Genomic DNA, 22,579 nt, shown 5'->3' with positions numbered 1-22,579 from the left:
AGACAAGACCGAGACACTCAATATGTGGTCTGGAGTATGTGGTCTCCAGACCGGTTTGGAGTACTACATCACTGGCAGAAAGGGCTTTGCGGTTTCAGTCCCTAATCCCTTACACCCCATGTTACCGAAGGGTTTGTCTTTTGTGTTAACTCAGCAGCATAGACATTCCTCGCAATGGTGACTCTTACACAGTGCAATGTTGCTCGTTTCAGGAAACTAGGTGTAAGCCGCTCGTCACAACTTCACAGGAGAGGCATTTGAACATATTTTTTTATTTTTTATAAAAATGCAGTTTTTGGCAGAAATGCCTTCTGGAACATGTGAACTTTCATGTGCCTTAAAGACAAACTTGTATGCCATCTTTAAATACAAACAAAATTGTTAAATTACGAGCCTAGTTGGTTTAGCCACAGAAAAAGAGGGGAACCTTCTTGCTAGCCGTGATTGGCTGAGATAATGGATGTGCTGGACATGCCGAGAGATAAGTTCAGAATGGTCTGCCATGTAGTGCGCTTCTGTCTATATCATGAGCTGCGTAGTATGTGTAGGTAATCCTTTCGAAAGTGGCTTTTTTGAAAGATGTCATGAAGAACTGCACAAATATTGCTAAGGCTCTCCACTTTCTGGAGGACCGAGTTTTGAAATCAGTGGAATGACCGGTGGAAGCAGAGTATGATAGCCAAGGAGATTTAGGCGTATGATTGCAAATGCGGCGGCGGTCGAAAAGAGAACACATAAGGCTGTTGTTTAAAGCACCTGTCTGGATTACATCTTCAAACTAAGGGCAAGCTTGGCATCCGTGACAGAGATGGAGAAACGTTCATCCATGTAGCTAGCTACATTTTCAGATATATTTTGTCAGAAAGTCATTTTCATTGCAAGTTAAAGCTTACTGTTAGCTAGCTAGCTAACGTTAGCTGTCTGGCTGGCTTGCAAGTTAATGTTACATGTATAATCTGTGTAGTAATGTTATTCATATCTCAGAGCCATTTGTATTGCTAGTTATAGCCTAATGTTAGCTAGCTAGCTAGCATTGAACCCAGCTAGATGGTTAGCTTTATCTACCTGTAGATTCATGCAGGGTAGTAACATTATGAGTTGGGATTATGGTTAATTGTTTAGCTAGCTAGCTAGCTAGCTAGCTACATGTCTAAACAAAAGACTCCACTTTTCAAGTAACCATTTCACTGTACCATTTACACCTTCTAACAAGCTAGAAACAAACCAAAAACATTGTTTAGAAAGTTGCTTTTAATTTTTAAACGGATGGGTTTATTGGTGTTAATACGCACCAGTTATGAGTCATCAGTTATCAGTTTTGGACCCCCAGGCTGCTGATGTCATGCAGCCTGTCATTTTTTTGTTAATAATTTTTCAGAACGACAACGACAAGTTTGATGTCGGACGACAATAGAATGTTCATGATGTCACTGTGACAACTGTATACAGACATGTCGATAGAAGTAGTATAAACCAGCCTTTAGTCTTGAAATCTTTTGTTGTACACCACCATACTCACTGTTTAGCACATTGCCTCACACGTGAAAGAGATGGGTGGGGCTAAGTCTTAAGAGGGTGTGAACGATGCTGAATGGGTGTAGAATAAGAAGAGCTCTTCATGTAGGTGTACCAAACATTCAAGGGCCATTTTCTCAAAAGTGGGGTTACAAGTTTTTCAACTTTCAAAGCAGAATTACTTTCCCATTTGTTCCTCAGCTGCAGTGTGTGATATACAGTTTTTCTAGCTGTGAGTCTACGGAGTCAACTTTTATCTAATGTAAAAAAAATAAAAAAATAAAAATGTTGCTCCAAAAGACCAAATCGAGGCGGTCAGCCACAAATATACTTTCTTTACATGAGGCTCAGATCTCACTGCCATTCCTCTGTGTCCTTATAAGAGGTTAAATAGGGTAAAAACACGAGCTGTTACGATAGATACCTGTCATCAATCAGTTCCAACCGAGGAATGCGTCCCAGGAATAAAATCATGTGAATAGATCTGACGTGTTGGCACGTAGGGAAACAGAGATGTACGGAAACAATCAACTGTTTCCACATTTTGGCCTCTGAGCACAGAGGAGGGAAAGCCCTTGGGTGACATAGACTCCACCCAACCACCCTGCTCGCACTCAGAGATGGTTTTTATCCCCTCAGTTTCCAGGAATCAATAACAACAACGGTCTCCAGCCGCTATCACTGGTTAGCTGGGAGGATGGCAGCTGATTTCAGTCGATCTCTGCTTTCTGAAGGGCCCCACCACTCCCAGTGGGGATTCCAGGATGTCTGGATAGCTGGAGAAAGGCCTGGGCCGCATGCCGTTGCCTGCCATCCCGTTCCCACCACCGCCACCACTGTCCTCCTCCATCCCAGGCTGCATCCTGCCAGAAGCTGAGAGCAGCCGTATGTCGGAGTGTGCATTGGCCACTGTGTGGCGCCGGACTCCTCCCACCTTCTCCAGGTAGGATTCCCCCTCCTGCTCCACTAGGGGAGCCAGAGAGGAGGAGTCTGAGGCATGATGATGAGTAACAGTGATCTCTGGTTGTGCCACTCCTCTTAACCTGGAAAGTGGTGCACGGCATTCTAGGGATATAGGAAGAAGAAGAGGAAAACACCTGTGAGTAATTCTCTGCTATTGTTTGAAAGTAATACAGTCGACTCCTGATAAGTATGCATTGGATAAATGCAATGCAAAGCAGTTCACCAGTCCTAATTCAAGAACAATTGTTAAAGGCCCAGTAGTCAAAATTATGTTTATTTACAGTTTTTTTCTATCATATTGTACAACAGCTGATGAAACTAACAGTGCAAAATATTTTTTTTATAAGTGCTATTTCCTGTGCCTTCAGGAAATTAGAGTCATCTATTAAAACTGAATTCATCTCCCAGTGTATGGTGGAAAGCAGACTCAACCAGATTTTCCTCTAGGATTTTGCCTGTGCTTAGCTCTATTCAATTTATTTTTCATCCAGAAAAACATAACAATTACAAGCACACCCATAACATGATTCAGCTACTGTACCACTATGCTTGAAAATATGGAGAGTGGTACTCAATAATGTGTTGTATTGGATTTGCCTCAAACATAACACTTTGTATTCAGGACAGAAAGTGCTATATCACATTTTTTTGCAGTATTACTTTAGTCAAGGGGTGTGAATACTGTAGTTGGCACTGTAGTTGTAGTTAGCTGGCACTGTAGTTGCTGATTTAAAATATAATTTACACAGGACCTTATAATCAGCAGATTTGCATGGGCGGGAGTTTTGGCATTCCATTGTGACATCACCGTGCTGTAAATTGGTTAATAGACCAATAACAAAGAGAGTTCCAAACCTCTCTGCCAATAACAGCTGGTTTTCCCTTTCCCACTCAGACCACTCCCAAAAGCTATTTTTGCCAATTTTAATGGGAATCTATTACAGTAAGGTACTTAATTGATACCCTGAAATTATTTGATATTGATATAAAAACTGCTGCATTGGGCCTTTAATTACTCTGGGATATCTGCATGCTCTAGTTTAGTGCATGACGTCACGACCATCCCAAGCCATTGAATTTATCAGGCTGACTGTAATGGCAATCATAGAAACAACTACACTGGGGAAGGGGAGTAAAAGTGCATTAAAGAAAGTGTGTGTGCTAGCCAGTTCCAGGCCAGTGGGATAAGAAATGTGATCAAATGCAGATTTGCAGGCTCTGGTGATGTTTTTTATGTGGTTTATGTGATTTGTCATGCCATAGAAGCCTAGTTAGGGTTTTCAAGGCTTATTTCCCCTCATAGAGCCCTGGGGGCCACGGTAAAAGGGATCACACATTCTCCTTCTTATTAAAAAAAAAACGGGTCAAATTGCTGTTAATGCTTCTTTTGAAAACAAGTACTATTTTACTCTTTTATTAACTGTTCATTATTGTTCAAAATACAATATGATTAGGGAAAGAAAAAAACACTTAATCTTACTACAAAGCGTGGGACCAAAGCTTATACTATGTTCTGTTGTGACCCAGGCCACTCACCTACGAAGCGGTTGATGTTGCTAACGTGGAGGACGTTACCCAGGTAAGGCGAGATGACTGTCTCGACCAATCCCTCTAGCTGATAGTACTCTTGACTGGGCCCGTTAGACTCATGGATGCCCTGTGGATAGATACAATGACAGAAACATGGACAGATACACTGTGAGTAAGCATGGGATGGTGCTCAACACAGACAGTTGACACAGAGGCCTCACTTTGAACCCTGTTGCATTAACTTCACCTTACGATGTGAGATAATGTTATGTTCATTTGCCACAGAGCCAGGCTCTGATTTGCCATGTAGTGCTTCAGCTTTCACTGCAACTGACCCAAAGGGGTTTAGAAGCTACATGTACTAACTATTATTATTCTACTATATGTGGTGACAATTGTCACATAAAGTGTCTACATGTCCAGATTAATGACTGGTGTAGAAGTAAGCTTACCTGCAGAATCAGCAGCATTTGTGTGATGGCTGGGGGGACTGTGGCAATGGGCAGTAGGTCTTCTAGGGAGAGCTTCAACAGAACCAGGTCTCTGAAGCCCAGTAGAGCCATCTGTCTGACGGTAAGCTCCTGACCCTGCACTCACACAGAAAAAAAAACACACATAAACTAATGATGTTCATGAGGGATGAAATTAGATGGCAACATTGCAGTAAAGGGCTGGGAGGACTTCAAGATGCCAAATAAACGAAAGAGTACGGCAAAAAGCAGAGGCTGTAATTGAGAGAGGGAAGGAGAGAGAGAGAGAAAGAGATTTCTCACCCTACACTGACAGGGGCAGGAGAGGATTGTCCCTATCTGGCTGTGTGCAGTAGAATGAGCAGCGAGTTTCGGAATTAAGCCAGGACGGCAGGATTAATAACACCCCTACTGTATAAACCAAGTGCCATGGGATTTGTACTGATCACTGAGGGTCAGGCAGTCGGTTTAAAGTCTCGGCGAAAGGACGGGCTGTATGTTGGCAGTACCTGAACAGGATAGAATATAGCCTGGAGCGTGGGCAAGATCGCAGTGAAGAACCTGATCCACATCTCGGACAGGATAAGGAGTTGACTGTCACCTGAGGAGAAAGGGAGGGACAAATGAACCAGCATTAGATGACACTGTGACAAATGAAACAGATCAAAGTCCTGTCACAGAGCATTCGTCCCCTGAGTCTGAAAGCATTGGACAGGTGGAAATCAATATGGCACATGGATAAGGATTTTTACTATTGAATTGCTATTACACATAATGCTTTATGCTGCAAAAGACCGAATCGAGGTGGTCAGTCACAAATAAACTCTCTTTACATGAGGCTCAGATCTCACTCTCATTCCTTTGTGTCCTTATGAGAGGTTTAATAGGGTAAAAACACAAGCGGTTACAGTAGATACCTGTCATCAATCAGTTCCAACTGAGGAATGCGTCCCAAGAATAAGACCTTGGGAAAATACCCTGACCATCTCGCTGTGAACAAAGTAACTTCCTTAAATGTAAATGCAAACTAGCCAAATTGTTTGCAACGTTTCATGGCGCAGATGGTACACTTACCCTCATAAAGTCTAATCTTCTCCAGAATATGTGACAGGCCTTTGGTCAAGAGTTGATTCTAGGACAAATTGTAAGAAAGAAAGAGAAAATGTCAGAAACGTATGTTTTTAAATTCAAGGAAACAGTAACAGTTTAAAGTTCTCTTACATGGCTGATGCAAAATGACTCTATTAAAATCTACATGAGGGACAGCTGGTGTGCAAATGAAATGCATCTCACATGCCAGTTGGTGTAAGGTTGCTGAAAGGAGGTGTTCATTTGTGTCCTATCCAAAACACGTAGAAAAGGGGATATTTATAACCAACGTTCAGAATGAACAGGTTTCAACCTCTTTAAAATAATCAGTTCTCTGCTGACTGAATAATTGATCAACACATGCACAGAAAAGCACTAAGCAAAAGAAAATCTGCTCATTGCATATCGAGGAGCTGGTAAATCAATGTGTTGTGTAACACCTCAACTGACACTGCAATGGAACACACACTTCCACTTCTGATTGAGGCTTGACGGATTCCAAAAAGTTTGACCATTGCTCAACTCAGTGGCAGAGTCCCACCTGTTTAGCCTGTTTTGCATGTTATTTTGGTATGAATACGTGTCACATATCAGTTTGCAAACAAAACAAATCATTGAGTTAATAAAGCCACATACAAACATGTTCTCTTTTTTGCTTTCTTGAGTAAGGCAGCTCCAAAATGCAGGTGTTAGCTCAGTGCTTTCTGTGGTGGTGGGGCAGCCAGCAGAAAATACGGAGCGTAGGGGTTGGTAATGTTCCCTAGTTGCGCCGTGATTGGCTCAGTGTTCTGTTACTCATGGGGACACTACGTCACCGCAAAATCTATGGGGAGAGCTCGGAAATTCAAGCCCCTTGGGTGCTGCCATAGAGTTACATTAGAAGTGCCCATCCAAGAAGGCTCAAGGTCATTGGCCACAGATAAAAAGACATCAAATCATGTTATATCTACCGTAGCTTTGATTGGACTGATGTCAACATCATACTTTCAAAATCTTAGCTAGCAAGCTAGCAGTCATCATTATGAATCAAGTCGACAATCTACTGGCAAATCCTTTTCAAACCTTGCCATGTGAAGAGAAATTATGAAGATAATTTATAGATTAAACGTATTGGTGCTCATCGGCCATTGGAGATAAACATTACATAACACATTGGAAATTGCAAATTCAACAATGAGTGGTTTGGAAGGAATCAGTGGCTAACTGCAAGCATTGCAAAGCAATCACTAGCATGCTATTCAGTGGAGTGGGTGTGTGGTCCAAGTCTGGGTTTAAGGATCTCTTTTCCAAGCTTAAAAGGATAAACATTCAACATTGGCAATGCTGTCAATCCAGCATGACTTCTGCCGCCTTCAAAACAACTGGAAACTCGGAACTGGGAAATCTCAGACTTCAGTGAGTTCAAGACAACTGTGACCTCAGGAAAAAAACTAGCTCTGACTGGGAAAATACGTTTTGAATGGTCTTCCAACTCGTAATTCAGAGTCGGGAACTCAAGCCTCTTTCTAGAGCTATGAACTGAAGATCACTGACGTCATGATTCAACGTTTACAGAGTTCCCAGTTGTCTTGAAAGCACCATAAATCCAGAGAATGACAGAGTTCGATGACAAAATTTGCCCACGAAGGTCCGCCGCGCCACTTCCCGTTCAAGTGAGCACAGCACAACAAGGTGAGTCAAAAAATGTATTGTATGCTGCTTCAGAAATGATGTAATATGCCAGGGAGATATGTATACTGTAGCTAAGAAAGTAATACTGAGTTGTTGTGTTGTAATTTGAAATACTTGCTACACCAGAAGTTAATGCTTATATGTAGGAGGAATGTATATGGTGGGGTCAATCGAGGGCGGATAAGAGCCATGTGCCTGTGAAGTTACTAAGTAAGGGAAAAGGCAATCACATGGTTGCAGTCACTGATAAGGGTGGATTGCTGTGGATTAGTGAGGAATGGGGGGGAGGCCGAGGTCAGGTCACATGAAGGGAGAAGGAACAGTTTACTACCCACATCACTTAACTTCCTGCCTAGCAACAAAGATGTAGGGTTTAGAAAAAAGGAGGAGACTCCGCCTAAAGGGGGGTATAAATACTTGTGCTGGTGGAACCATGTCTTTGTCTTTGCAGCTGTTTGACCCATTGGGTGAATAAACTTGGTTTGAGCTTTGACTAGTTGTCTGTTAGGTTCTGACAAACAGAGTGAAAAACTAACAAAGTTTATGCTGTGTAGTAAGCCATTACTTGCCCATGTGCCTCACCCTAATAATTTGGTCCCTTTTCCCCTCATAATTTAGCCTACTGTTCTGACTTGGTGGTGCATGTAGCCTATAGCCTGTTTTAAAGAAATGTAATCATTGAATATTGTAAGAGCTTTCATTGTCGGCATATGCGCACCCCTTATTTATCCTACGGTTCTGACTTGGTATACAGTGAGAATACCGTAAGAACGGCCCATGTTCTGAATTCTATCGCTGTACATTTCAAAAGTGCTGAACAAATAGTTATATTGACTACGTCCATCCTAGCTCGCTCGTTATTGTCTTAATCGAAATTACGGATTGCCTCTCATCCACTAGTTGTCCCAGTATGCCATAATTTGTACATCTCAATTGTCAGTAGAAACCACATTTGCTTAATCAGCCACATCAGCTATGTTTTTTAAAGGCAGTAAATGAGGCTGAATTAACTGTTTCGCTGCCAGACAAGGCTCCGCTGATAGCCAGGTGTAGCAGTGGTAAGGTGTTGGGACTGCTGTTGGGACTCTGCTATTGGGACAGCTTCATGTAGGCCCTAACAGTTTGTGGGCACCGTTTGTCACCGTTATAGTGCACTTCGTGTATTGTTTAGTGTGTGGTGTAGTGTAGTGGCTTTGCTGGCATGGACCTCCATTTTTGGGGGGAGTTTGCCCCACCAAGACTTACATGCTAAAATCACCACTGTCTCAACTGCTATTTTAGGACAAATAATTAAGACAGCAATCTAAATTTAGTTTAGTAAAACACCAAAACACTTTTCACTTCAATTGAAAAATAAATAAATATATGAATTACTTCATTATTATCACTACATTTGACACATGTATATGATTTTCCAGGTACCTTGGCTCTTGTCAACTCACCCAGACTGTTTTTAAATTGTTCTTATTGAGGTATTTTCCTAAAACACCTTACAAACACATTTGACTGGAAAGTTTGTAAAGGGTCTTTTGGAATGAATGGGGCAAAAATCCTTACTTACAAATCTGATATGGCTATTAAGTCCCTAAATAAACGACATATGTACCTACATGTGCATTATATTAAGCAAACTATTCCTTTGATCATTTTGGGTGGTGAATCTACAGTACATGCAAGGGGAAAGGGCATACCTGGAAGTACTCTGTGATGAACGATCCCAGCTCGGTCTTGAGGAGCCATCTAAAAGAACACAGAACAATGGGACACTAGCTAATAACGTGAAAGAAAAACATTGATTTAAAACGCACTTTATAAAAGTATTGATAGTGGTGCCCTAAATCAAAGGTGGCGGCAACATTTTGATGTCTCCTTTCCTTTATGTTGATTCCACTAAGGCCTTATCTGTCAAAGCCTTACGGGTTACAAGAACAGAACAAGGAGGACCCTGTCCCCAAAGCTTCCTGCAGTGTGCGGTGAAGTCACAAAGCTCTTACAGAGTACCTCTATCTAGACTGTCAATTCAACCTTACCTGATGCTCTCATTGAGGGTGTAAAGCTCATTAGCTTGCAACCCTCCACCCTGGAACACTTTGATCACGGCTGTTTGGACACTAAGGGACAGAAACACAGGGTCAGGTCAGAGCTCTTAGGTCAGAGGGCATAGGTGATGGAGCCTCAACTGCCTGGCAAATGGGAAGCTCTGGCTGATATCAACAGGACATTATTTAAACTTTTCTGAAAGATGGATGATTGTGATAGATGGTGATTAGGTTGCCTCATTTTGTCTAATAAGTCAATCATACACTGAGTATACCAAACATTCGGGAACACCTTCCTAATATTGAGTTGCATCCCTTTCCCCTTAGAAAAGCCTCAATTCGTCGGGGCATGGACTCTACAAGGTGTCAAAAACGTTCCACGGGATGCTGTCCTATGTTGACTCCAATGCTTCCCACAGTTGTGTCAAGTTGGCTGGATGTCCTTTGGGTGGTGGACCATTCTTGATACACACGGGGAAATGTTGAGCGTGAAAAACCCAGCAGCGTTGTAGTTCTTGACACAAACTGGTGCGCATGGCACCTCCTACCATACACCGTTCAAAGGCACTTAAATATTTTGTCTTGCCTAGGGTTGCAAAGGCTCAGAAACTTTCCGGTAAATTTTCATTAGCTTATTACAATGAACCTTTTTTGTGGGATACACATAAGGCAATTCTAGGTCTTGTGGCATATTTTGGTTAAACTACCCCCAATTCAATGGAATTGCAACCTTCTGCATGCACAGTGCATTCTTCCATCACATGTACAGCTGATTCTCAATATCTTGCACACTAATGAGATGCTACTGAGCCCACACTACTACACTGTCTGAGCCAAGGACTACATGCTTTCTGGTAAGTTTTGATTACAATACTGGCTGGGGTGAATATATTTTATATAACATACATTATTTTCTTGTTAACTAGTAAATAGTAGCCTACAGCAAAGTGTGTTTAAATCATTTCTAACTTAACAATTTCTGCTAGTTAGTTTTTGCTTCCGTGTGGGTTTTAGCTTGCTTGAGCCTAACTGAGGAGTGTTAATTCACCTGTTTCCATACATGTATCATTTTAAAACATGTATCTTACAAAGGAGTTGTTTAATCTAACTACTTAACTATTTATCTGTACATGGAATTGTATTCGGGTTTTTAAAAAAAAAATTTACTCATCTTTACAGGAAAATGCCACGGGCACTATCTGATGTGTGGAGACATTTCCCTCCAGCTAATGTAGAAGGAAAAGCTGTGTACATTTGCAAATACTGTGCCAAATCATATGTGAAGAATGCAACAAAGATGCAGAATCATCTGGCCAAGTGCATAAAGTTCCCTCAGCGCTCACAACAAGCAACCTCTGACAAAAGTCCCTCTACTTCTATAGCAACAGCTCATGGTCCTCCTGGAATCAGAAGTTTATGTGTATGCAACTGGTTCACCTCTGATGCTCACAGGCAATGTGTATTGGAAGAGATTTCTGAATGTTCTTCGCCCAGCATACACCCCTCCAACCAGACATGCTTTATCTACTCATTTGCTGGATGCATAGGTCAACAGAGTTCAAGTGAAGGTCAAGCAAATCATAGAGAAAGCAGACTGTATTGCAATCATCTCTGATGGGTGGTTGAATGTTTGTGAGCAAGGAATAATGAACTACATCATCTCCACCCCTCAACCAGTATTTTACAAGAGCACAGACACAAGGGACAACAGACACACCGGTCTCTACATTGCAGATGAGCTGAAGGAAGTCATCAATGAGCTTGGACCAGAGAAGGTATTTGCACTGGTGACAGACAATGCTGCGAACATGACAGCTGCTTGGTCTAAAGTGGAGGTTTCCTACCCTCACATCACACCCATTGGCTGTGCTGCTCATGCATCTCTACAAGAGAGCTAAGGAAATGGTTAGGTATGTGAAGGGTCATCAAGTTATAGCAGCAATCTACCTCACCAAGCAAAGTGAGAAGAATAAGAGCACCACATTGAAGCTGCCCAGCAACACCCATTGGGGTGGTGTTGTCATCATGTTTGACAGTCTCCTGGAGGGGAAGGAGTCTCTCCAAGAAATGGCCATATCACAGTCTGCCGATATGGACAGCCCCATCAAGAGTATCCTCCTGGATGATGTATTTTGGGAGAGAGTGGTAAGCAGCCTGAAACTTCTGAAACCTATAGCAGTAGCCATTGCACGGATTGAGGGAGACAATGCCATCCTGTCTGATGTTCAGACTCTGCTTGCAGATGTAAGAAAATAAATCCGTACTGCCCTGCCCACTTTTGCTCCAAGCAGAGGAAACTGCAGTTCTGAAATACATCAAAAAGCATTAAGACTTCTGCCTGAAGCCCATACACGCTGCAGCGTACATGTTGGACCCCAAGTATGCTGGCAAGAGCATCCTGTCTGGTGCAGAGATCAACAAGGCCTATGGTGTCATCACTACCTTGGCATGGATGAGGGCAAGGTTCTTGGCAGTCTGGCGAAATACACTTCCAAGCAAGGGCTTTGGGATGGAGATGCAATATGGCAGTCGTGCCAACACATCTCATCAGCCACCTGGTGGAAGGGACTTTGTGGATCTGAAGCTCTTTCCCCTGTTGCCTCATCCTCCAAATCCCACCAACATCAGCCGCCTCAGAGCGCTCAGAGGTCCTTGTTTGGGAACACACACACACACACACCAAAGCATGCAATAGGCTGACCAATACAAGTATTGAAAAATCGGTGGCCATCTGGGCAAATTTGAGGCTTTTTGAGCCTGACAGCGAGCCATCCTCAAGGTTGGAAAGTGACAGTGAAGATGAGGCCTCAGAGACTGATGGCCAAGAGTTGGACATTGAGGAGGATCAGGGAGAAGACATGGAAGCCTGAGAGGAAGACAACCAAAGCTTTAGTTTCTAGACTATCGTTTTACAGATGTATGCTGAAAATGTTTTTGGGAGATGTGATGGATAATTGGGGATCATTCAATACTCCCTATCTTTTGTTGTTCAGTGAAATCATCCCATGTGAAGAGTCAACTCATTTAATTAAAGTTCTATTGGAAGAAATTTTATCATTTGCAGTTATGTCTAGTTATGATAAGGTAAAAGGTTTATGTTTCTGTCTCCATATGATATGGTAAATATATCCAATGCAAAAAACATCTACATTTAAATGGTGTTAATATTAATTTGCATATATTTTCGTTAATTCCCATATATTCCCATTAATTCCCACGGAAGATTTCCACCTAAATGATTTCCCTAAAATGTGCAAACCGAGTCTTGCCCATTCATCCTCTGAATGGCACACATACACAATCCATGTCTCAAATGTCTCAAGGTTTAAAAATCCTTCTTTAACCTGTCTCCTCCCCTTCATCTACACCGATTGAAGTGGATTTAACAAGTGACATCAAGAAGGGATCATATCTTTCACCTGTATTCATCTGTCTATGTCATGGAAAGAACAGGTGTCCTTAATGTTATGTATACTCAGTGTATGTCTTGAGTCATGTTAATTACAATTTCTTTTTAAAACTTATTTTGATAACAACCCACCTTGGAGAATTAGTGCCCTGCAACATTTTCTGAATATGAATTCTCCAATGTAGGAAGAGAGGTGTGAAATACGATGCATTTTGCAACAGGGAGGCATGGACATACTGTAAACAGTGAAAACCAGAGATCCATTTAAAGCCCCTCTGCAGATATTGTCAAAACATATTGTCATTACATGGCCTTGGGGGTTTTCATAAACCTTTTCATTGTGTAGCAAAGCTGTGTAAAGGTACTGTCCAGAATCAACCCCTAGCACGTACCCCCTGGGCACTTTTGTAGAGCCTGAAGGAATTAGAAAGGAAAAAAGGGTTTGTGAAAACTTTGCATTGGCCTTTTGTTCTAGTTTAGGGCGGTCCGCTATCAGGTCAAAACAGTGCAGCGTACCATTGTGACTTCGGCCCTTCGCTGTGGAGGACTGTGCCGTACAAGCGGTGGCGGCGGCCCGGTGACCATGTAACCAAGGACACAAAATCCACACCTATGGAAAGACCTGCTTTCGGTGGACAAAGAGCACGCCAAGCGCCTCAGTGGCACCTCTGGGGTTTAGCGGAAGGGACCTCTTAGCGGCCGAAGCGCCCGCTGCCCCATCCGCTTCCCACAAAACATCCTGTCAAATGCTCTATTCACTTCCTGAGAGAAGTGGAGGGGGGAGAGCAGTCTGACACATTTCCATACCGAAATAAAGGGTTAGCTTCCGTTTCCGTAGTGAGTATGTTCAAAACCGCCAGCTCAACAGTACTATCCACACTTTTTGCAGATAAAGAGTGATGGGGTGGTCAGAGAGGAAAGAGACCGTCGCAGGTCTTCCTGCTCCAACCCGGACACTTACTAATATACACATAACCCACATCGTCTAAACACTTCCTGGTGGGATTACAACATTATTTATCCTGTCATTTCCTATCATGTTCTCTTTGGACATTTTAGGGAAATAAAGTGAGGCACAAAGAGATATGATATGTATCAAATCTAGTTGCTTCCCATTTGAAAGCAAACCAAAAGTCAGTTTAGTATCTAATGGCTGGTATGGACCCTCTGTCAGAGATGTATGAAAAGAGAAACGTGTTTCACACACTCAAACACACACATTTAAAAGCAGTGTTGGATGTGGTTCGCACAGATGAGGCTCACCCACCTATTCCAGACGCTTGTGTTGGACAGCTGCTGGCCGACCGAGCTGGCGTGGAAGCAGGCGAGGTCCGTCAGCACGGGCGAGCTCATGAAGCGAGGGCGGGGCCGCCGAAATGATCCCATCATGCACCAGGCCTGCAGAAAACACAAGTCAGTGGTTAATAATGGCTATTCAATTGGGTGCAACTAAAAGTTCATGCCATTGCCGATTAAAAAAAAATATATATATCCTGCGGTATAGAAGTCTGTGTATGAGCTATACAGTGCATTTCTGCCTCCAATGCTAATGCCGTTCATTCTACTGAATAGACCACATGGATGAAATGAAAACTTGGTGTGACATTGTGAAAGTTTCAGAATCAACAGCCACTGGCGGAGACGAAGACTGAAACCAAAATACTTTGTCTACAACATTCACACAAAATGTGTTTGTGTGTGTACAGTAAACTGCTACAATGAGCGAGTGAGTTCACGAAGCGAAACCGTGTCTGAGGGGAAGACAGACACTCGCTCTCACAGCAGGTATGCATGCTTATGTTGTCTCAATACGAGAGAGCCTGTATCATTCCGAAAGCAGAGAGGTGGTGAACCCCCGCCGCTGTGCAGTCATGTCAACTTCCTCTCGTCCATTAGCTTCCTGCCTTACTGCTCTAACCCAAACCTCAGTAGTGTTTACAGCACAAACTGTGCCCTAATGAAAGGGCCAACCGCCAAAAGCCTGGGTTGGTTAGGTAAGAGAAGAGTGGCTAAGCTAGGCTACACTAGGCTATAATAAGTGCCTGAGAACAGCAGTTTAATGGGATTCGGCGTTCCGCACAGATATATGGATAGCTTGTGAGCCAGGCCCCAGAAAATAACGCTGTGTCGAGAGCTTGGTAAACTAAAATTAGATAAGGGACAAGGTGACAGGAGGTGGGCCATCGCACAGCTTTTAGACTCAAGTCACCCACTGACAGAGAGAGCAGGAAACCCACATGAAGGGGAAGGGAGGGTGGTGAATGCCACCAAATGTTGTAAACAACGCACATGCGCTCTTTCCCACGCATTGAAAAGGCACTCATGCACAAGCTGGCCTGGTACATAAACAATCACACACAGACTTGCACAAACACAAGCTAGCAAACACCTACGGTACACACTTGAGCGAGACATGCACACACAAGCTGGTGAACACACACACACACCGCACCCCGCCTGTACCCACCACGTCACCCCATCCCACACACATCTGGGTGTCAGAAAGTATCCCTACCTCCCCAATCTACTCTGTAGAATGAGAGCAGATGCAACAGCACCCACCACTCCTTTAAAGAGGCGCAATGCCTAATATTCAAGATATGTGGGCCAACCCTTGCTTGCGTGAAAGAATTGGTTAAGATTTACAGATGTGTTATGACCAGCTCAGTTGGGCCTGTGTGTGTACAAATGAATGAGAGAGAGAGCGAGAGAGCGAGAGAGAGAGAGAGAGAGAGAGAGAGAGAGAGAACGTGACTTATGTACATGTGTGCGTGTGTCCTCATCAAGTGCAGATCCAAAATTAGAAAGAACATCGAAAAGCTGTAAATGAAAGATTATTCTGCACCTCCTTTTTTTCTCTCGCCTTCGTGCTCTGCGTCCCCTCTAATGCTGTCCCTTTGTGCACTCCACTGAGGGTAGCCTGGCAACGCTAAATAAGTATTTAGCAATCACCTCTCTCTCTGTTCTCTGTTTGGCAGACCAGATGAAAATAAACAATAGCATGCTTGTGTGCATCCATTTGCCCTGATCCAAGAAGAAATCAGAGTGAGGGTTTGTGGGGCACTCTGCAACATGAGGGCTGGACTATTAGCCACCTGGGTCGCCCTAATTGAGACTAGGGTAGTGGGCACTATGGATGTATACTTTCAAAATGCATCCATAAATACAATGTTTAGCACAGATCTGTAGATGACTGGATAGGGGACGGTAGTAGTAGGGGAATTCTATGGTAACAGAATGACACTGAAATACTTTTAAATTGAAAAAGAATGATGCCAAACAAAAACCTTTGACTACAAAGTCAAAGAAACCAGACAACTCTATGCACAAGGAATCGTGCTACACTGTACTGTACCAAACTCTACTCTACTGTATTATATTGTACTGACCTATACATTTCTTTACCGTACTGTACCAAACTCTAATGCGAGTGTAGCAAATCAAGATGTAGCGTCATTGCTTGTAGACGCAGTTTGGTGTTAGGCTGGGTGACTGTTAGGGACTACTATTTTAGATCAGCACATTAGAGCTTTTCTACTTCTCATTCTCTTTGAATCAGCGCCTGCGCCCTATTGCCACAGGCTTGGTATCACCAACACTGGATGTCACCTTGCCTCTTTGACTAAGTACTTACAACCTTCAGTGACATTCTAAAGATCTAATGCCTTCCCTAATCAGCAGTAGGAGTTACTAGTAAGGTAATTATTTTCAGCGAGGAGTGTCACACACACGAGCAGGCCTTAGGCTGCAATGACTGTCAGCGTAGCGTCAACCACCTTTACTGTACTTTCCTATAAAGGTGCATCAAACTGCTGCAACTTGGACTCATGGGTAGACGTAACATGGTTAACGTAAATATGTCTCCCTCCACCTGGTATGATATGTTACATTTCGTATGGTATGTATACATTTGAGGAGGTCCATCTTCCATCTCGTATAACTTAATATGTCTTCTAGGCAGAGTTGCAAAGAAAAATCCATATCTCAGACTGTTCAATAAAAAGAAAAGATTAAGATGGACAAAAGAACACAGACACTGGACAGAGGGACTCTGCCTAGAAGGCCAGTATCCCAGAGTCGCCTCTTCATTGTTGACGTTGAGACTGGTGTTTTGCGGGTACTATTTAATGAAGCTGCAAGTTGAGGACTTGTGAGGCGTCTGTTTCTCAAACTAGACACTCTAATGTACTTGTCCTCTTGCTCAGTTGTGCACCAGGGCCTCCCACTCCTCTTTCTATTCTGGTTAGAGCCAGTTTGCACTGTTCTGTGAAGGGAGTAGTACACAGTGTTATACGAGATCTTCAGTTCCTGGGCAATTTCTTGCATTGAATAGCCTTCTTTTCAGAAGAAAAGTCTTTGTTTCTGGCCATTTTGAGCCTGTAATCGAACACACAAATGCTGATGCTCCAGATACTCACCTAGTCTAAAAGCCCGTTTTATTGCTTCTTTAATCAGCAGCACAGTTTTCAGCTGTGCTAACATAATTGCAAAAGGGGTTTCTAATGATCAATTAGCCTTTTAAAATGATACACTTGGATTTGCTAACACAACGTGCCATTGGAACACAGGAATGACGGTTGCTGATAATGGGCCTCTGTACACATATGTAGATATTCCATAAAATAATCTGCCGTTTCCAGCTACAATAGTCATTTACAACATTAACAATGTCTACACTGTATTTCTGATCAATTTGATATTATTTTAATGGACAAAAAATATGCTTTTCTTTCAAAAACAAGGACATTTCTAAGTGACCCCAAACTTTTGAAAGGTAGTGTATTTGTTAATAATTCCAATTTGTTGTGGCTAACATTAGTTAGGTTCCTAACGTTAGTTAGGTGGCTAACGTTAAATACGCTAGGGGTTAAGGCTAGGAGTTAGGTTAAAGGGTAAAGGTTAGGGGAAGGGTTGTCTAACATTAGAGGTCGACCGATTAATCGCCATGGCCGAATAATTAGGGCCGATTTTTCATAACAATCGGTAATCAGCATTTTTGGACGCCGATTATGGCCGATTACATTGCAATCCACGAGGAGACTGCGTGGCAGGCTGACCACCTGTTACGCGAGTGCAGCATCAAAAGGACCTTGTGGCTGCAAGGAGCCAAGGTAAGTTGCTAGCTAGCATTAAACTTATCTTATAAAAAACAATCAATCTTAACATAATCACTAGTGAACTGCACATGGTTGATGATATTACTAGGTTAACTAGCTTGTCCTGCGTTGCATATAATCAATGCGGTGCCTGTTAATTTATCATCGAATCACAGCCTACTTCAACTTCGCCAAACGGGTGATGATTTAACAAAAGTGCATTCGTGAAAAAAGCACACTCGTTGCACAAATGTACCTAACCATAAACATCAATGCCTTTCTTAAAATCAATACACAAGTATAGTTTTTTAACCTGCATATTTAGTTAAAATAAATTCATGTTAGCAGGCAATATTAACTAGGGAAATTGTGTCACTTCTCTTGCGTTCAGTGCAAGCAGAGTCAGGGTATATGCAGCAGTTTGGGCCACCTGGCTCGTTGCGAACTGTGTGAAGACAATTTCTTCCTAACAAAGACCGTAATTAATTTGCCTGAATTTTACATAATTATGACATAACATTGAAGGTTGTGCAATGTAACAGAAATATTTAGACTTAGGGTTGCAACCCATTCGATAAAATACAGAAAGGTTCGGTATTTCACTGAAAGAATAAACGTTTTGTTTTCGAAATGATAGTTTCCAGATTTGACCATATTAATGACCTAAGGCTCGTATTTCTGTGTGTTTATTATATTATAATTAAGTCTATGATTTGATATTTGATAGAGCAGTCTGACTGAGCGGTGGTAGGTAGCAGCAGGCTCTTAAGCATTCATTCAAACAGCACTTTACTGCGTTTGCCAGCAGCTCTTAGCAATGCTTGAAGCACAGCGCTGTTTATGACTTCAAGCCTATCAACTCCCAAGATTAAGCTGGCAATACTATAGTGCCTATAAGAACATCCAATAGTCAAAGGTATATGAAATACAAATGTTATAGAGAAAAATAGTCCTATAATAACTACAACCTAAAACTTCTTATCTGGGATTATTGAAGACTCATGTTAAAAGGAACCACTAGCTTTCATATGTTCTCATGTTCTGAGCAAGGAACTTAAATGTTAGCTTTTTTACATTGTACATATTGCACTTATACTTTCTTCTCCAACACTGTGTTTTTGCATTATCTAAACCAAATTGAACATGTTTCATTATTGATTTGAGACTAAATTGATTTTATTTATGTATTATATTAAGATAAAATAAGTGTTCATTGTTCATTCAGTATTGTTGTAATTGTCATTATTACACACATTATATATATATATATATATATATACACTGCTCAAAAAAATAAAGGGAACACTTAAACAACACAATGTAACTCCAAGTCAATCACACTTCTGTGAAATCAAACTGTCCACTTAGGAAGCAACACTGATTGACAATAAATTTCACATGCTGTTGTGCAAATGGAATAGACAACAGGTGGAAATTATAGGCAATTAGCAAGACACCCCCAATAAAGGAGTGGTTCTGCAGGTGGTGACCACAGACCACTTCTCAGTTCCTATGCTTCCTGGCTGATGTTTTGGTCACTTTTGAATGCTGGCGGTGCTTTCACTCTAGTGGTAGCATGAGACGGAGTCTACAACCCACACAAGTGGCTCAGGTAGTGCAGCTCATCCAGGATGGCACATCAATGCGAGCTGTGGCAAGAAGGTTTGCTGTGTCTGTCAGCGTAGTGTCCATAGCATGGAGGCGCTACCAGGAGACAGGCCAGTACATCAGGAGACGTGGAGGAGGCCGTAGGAGGGCAACAACCCAGCAGCAGGACCGCTACCTCCGCCTTTGTGCAAGGAGGAGCACTGCCAGAGCCCTGCAAAATGACCTCCAGCAGGCCACAAATGTGCATGTGTCTGCTCAAACGGTCAGAAACAGACTCCATGAGGGTGGTATGAGGGCCCGACGTCCACAGGTGGGGGTTGTGCTAACACCAAGATTGGCAAATTCGCCACTGGCGCCCTGTGCTCTTCACAGATGAAAGCAGGTTCACACTGAGCACATGAGCACATGTGACAGACGTGACAGAGTCTGGAGACGCCGTGGAGAACGTTCTGCTGCTTGCAACATCCTCCAGCATGACCGGTTTGGTGGTGGGTCAGTCGTGGTGTGGGGTGGCATTTCTTTGGGGGCCGCACAGCCCTCCATGTGCTCGCCAGAGGTAGCCTGACTGCCATTAGGTACCGAGATGAGATCCTCAAACCCCTTGTGAGACCATATACTGGTGCGGTTGGCCCTGGGTTCCTCCTAATGCAAGACAATGCTAGACCTCATGTGGCTGGAGTGTGTCAGCAGTTCCTGCAAGAGGAAGGCATTGATGCTATGGACTGGCCCGCAAGTTCCCCAGACCTGAATCCAATTGAGCACATCTGGGACATCATGTCTCGCTCCATCCACCAACGCCACGTTGCACCACAGACTGTCCAGGAGTTGGCGGATGCTTTAGTCCAGGTCTGGGAGGAGATCCCTCAGGAGACCATCCGCCACCTCATCAGGAGCATGCCCAGGCGTTGTAGGGAGGTCATACAGGCACGTGGAGGCCACACACACTACTGAGCCTCATTTTGACTTGTTTTAAGGACATTACATCAAAGTTGGATCAACCTGTAGTGTGGTTTTCCACTTTAATTTTGAGTGTGACTCCAAATCCAGACCTCCATGGGTTGATAAATTTGATTTCCATTGATAATTTTAGTGTGATTTTGTTGTCAGCACATTCAACTATGTAAAGAAAAAAAGTATTTAATAAGAATATTTCATTCATTCAGATCTAGGATGTGTTATTTTAGTATTCCCTTTATTTTTTTGAGCAGTGTATATATATATACATATACGTATATATATATAAATAAAAATCGGCCCATTAATCGGTATCGGCTTTTTTACTCCTCCAATAATCGGTATCGGTGTTGAAAAATCATAATCGGTCGACCTCTAGCTAACATGCTAATAAGTACACTGAACAAAAATATAAACGCAACTTGCAACAATTTCAACAATTTTCCTGAGTTACAGTTCATATAAGGAAATTAGTAAATTGAAATAAATTCATTAGGCCCAAATCTATGGATTTCACAACTGGGCAATTTGTGCACACAATTTGAGCCATGGGAGGGCATAGGCCGACCCACATGGGAGCCAGGCCCACCCACTGGGGAGCCAGACACGGCCAATCAGAATACATTTTTCCCACAAAAGGGCTTAATTAAAAACAGAAATACTCCTCAGTTTCATCATCTGTCTAGGTGGCTGATCTCAGACGATCCCGCAGGTGAGGGAAGCTGGATGTGGAGGTCCTGGGCTGGCATGGTTACACATGGTCTGCGTTTGTGAGGCCGGTTGGACGTACTGCCAAATTCTCTAAAATTACGTTGGAGGTGGCTTATGGTAGAGAAATGAACATTAAATTAATTTTAGTCTTGCAGTCAGTATGCCAATTGCACGCTCCTTCAAAAATGTTGACATCTGTGGCATTGCATTGTGTGACATAACTGCACATTTTAGAGTGGGCTTTTATTGTACCCAGCGCAAGGAGAACCTGTGTAATAATCATGCTGTTTAATCAGCTTCTTGATATGCCACACCTGTCAGGTGGATGAATTATCTTTGCAAAGGAAAATTTCTTACAAACAGGGATGTTATGATATTTGTGCACACAATTTGAGAGAAATACGTTTTTTGTGCATATGGAAAATTTCTGTGATCTTTTACTTCAGTTCATGAAACATGGGACCAACACTTTACATTTTGCGTTTATATTTTTCTTCAGTATAGTTGCAAAGTAGCTAAAAAGTAGTAAGTAGTTCCAAAGTTGCTAAAATACTAAAGTTTTTATACCAAACATAACATATCATAGTAATTTGGGTGTCCGGGATTTACATTTACGATGTCACTATTAGTCTATGAGAACTGGCTGAACTACCAAGGAGTAACAGACAGCATGCTCAGTCCTGCAAAATTCAGTGGAGATGTTATCCAATGGTTTGAGTTCATTTTCTACATATGTATGCAGTTTTTTACTGCGGTCTAGACGTTCACTGACACACACACACACACACTCATTTGGGAAGAAACTTCAAGATGGCAAATCAGAATCTCGAGAAGTTGAAAGGCAGAAACCATATATTAGAAGTGTGACTGTCAAAGTGAATATTTATCTTTAGAAGTAGGCTGGGCTAATTTGAATACATTTTGTAAACAAACATATTTTAAAGCGTATCTTACCTTTTACAAGCTCACTTCAACTACTCTCCAAGTGCCGTGTATCTAGCGCACAGCGGCGTCCTTGTGGCGACAATTTCAAATTCGTGTATAAAGCATGTGTAGCCTATACCTCTTTGAACTAGCAAACTATGAAATTTAACCAATTGAAAGGTCCTTGGTTTTTAGTCTCGTCGTCTAATAATTCAGCCCATAAAGAGTTGCATTAGCTTGGAGGCTATTTGCTACATCTGTTACTTTCTACTGCAAAAGTATCGGACGACGCTCGCGCTTACAAGTGTGACTTTCATCAATACACATCTATAGAGTTCGTTCATTCTCTCGTGGTGCCTGCCCCTCCTCCCCGACACCGATTGTTACGGAATACTTAACCGTTTAAATATTCATGAAGTGATCACCCCTCTCTGTAAGCGGAAGCATTATAACGGTTTATTATAGCCTATAATAAAGTTATGTGAGTTGTCGCAGAATTGATAGGGAGTTTTTAGGAAATGGTTGTCTTTAATACAATATTGACTTTCACTAAATTCAACAATAAAAGCATAGGCCTAGATGCTTCACAATAACTGTGTT

General features: G+C 42.3%; 1 protein-coding gene across 1 annotated transcript; it reads right to left on the bottom strand.

The window, feature by feature from the left end:
• Positions 1 to 1,233: 1,233 nt before the first annotated feature.
• Positions 1,234 to 22,354, bottom strand: prr5l (proline rich 5 like). Its single transcript, XM_071326863.1, has 9 exons — positions 22,010 to 22,354; positions 13,954 to 14,084; positions 9,269 to 9,349; positions 8,930 to 8,978; positions 5,553 to 5,610; positions 4,988 to 5,079; positions 4,461 to 4,595; positions 4,015 to 4,135; positions 1,234 to 2,580 (listed from the first exon to the last, which is right to left on the bottom strand). The coding sequence occupies exons 2-9, from the start codon at positions 14,073 to 14,075 to the stop codon at positions 2,201 to 2,203; spliced, it is 1,038 nt and encodes a 345-aa protein (XP_071182964.1). The 5' UTR covers positions 14,076 to 14,084; positions 22,010 to 22,354; the 3' UTR covers positions 1,234 to 2,200.
• Between the last annotated feature and the right edge of the window lie 225 nt (positions 22,355 to 22,579).

This window comes from Salvelinus alpinus, chromosome 9 (genome assembly GCF_045679555.1).
Source record: "Salvelinus alpinus chromosome 9, SLU_Salpinus.1, whole genome shotgun sequence".
Taxonomy (NCBI): domain Eukaryota; kingdom Metazoa; phylum Chordata; class Actinopteri; order Salmoniformes; family Salmonidae; genus Salvelinus; species Salvelinus alpinus.
This window is presented reverse-complemented; position numbering and strand designations above follow the sequence as displayed.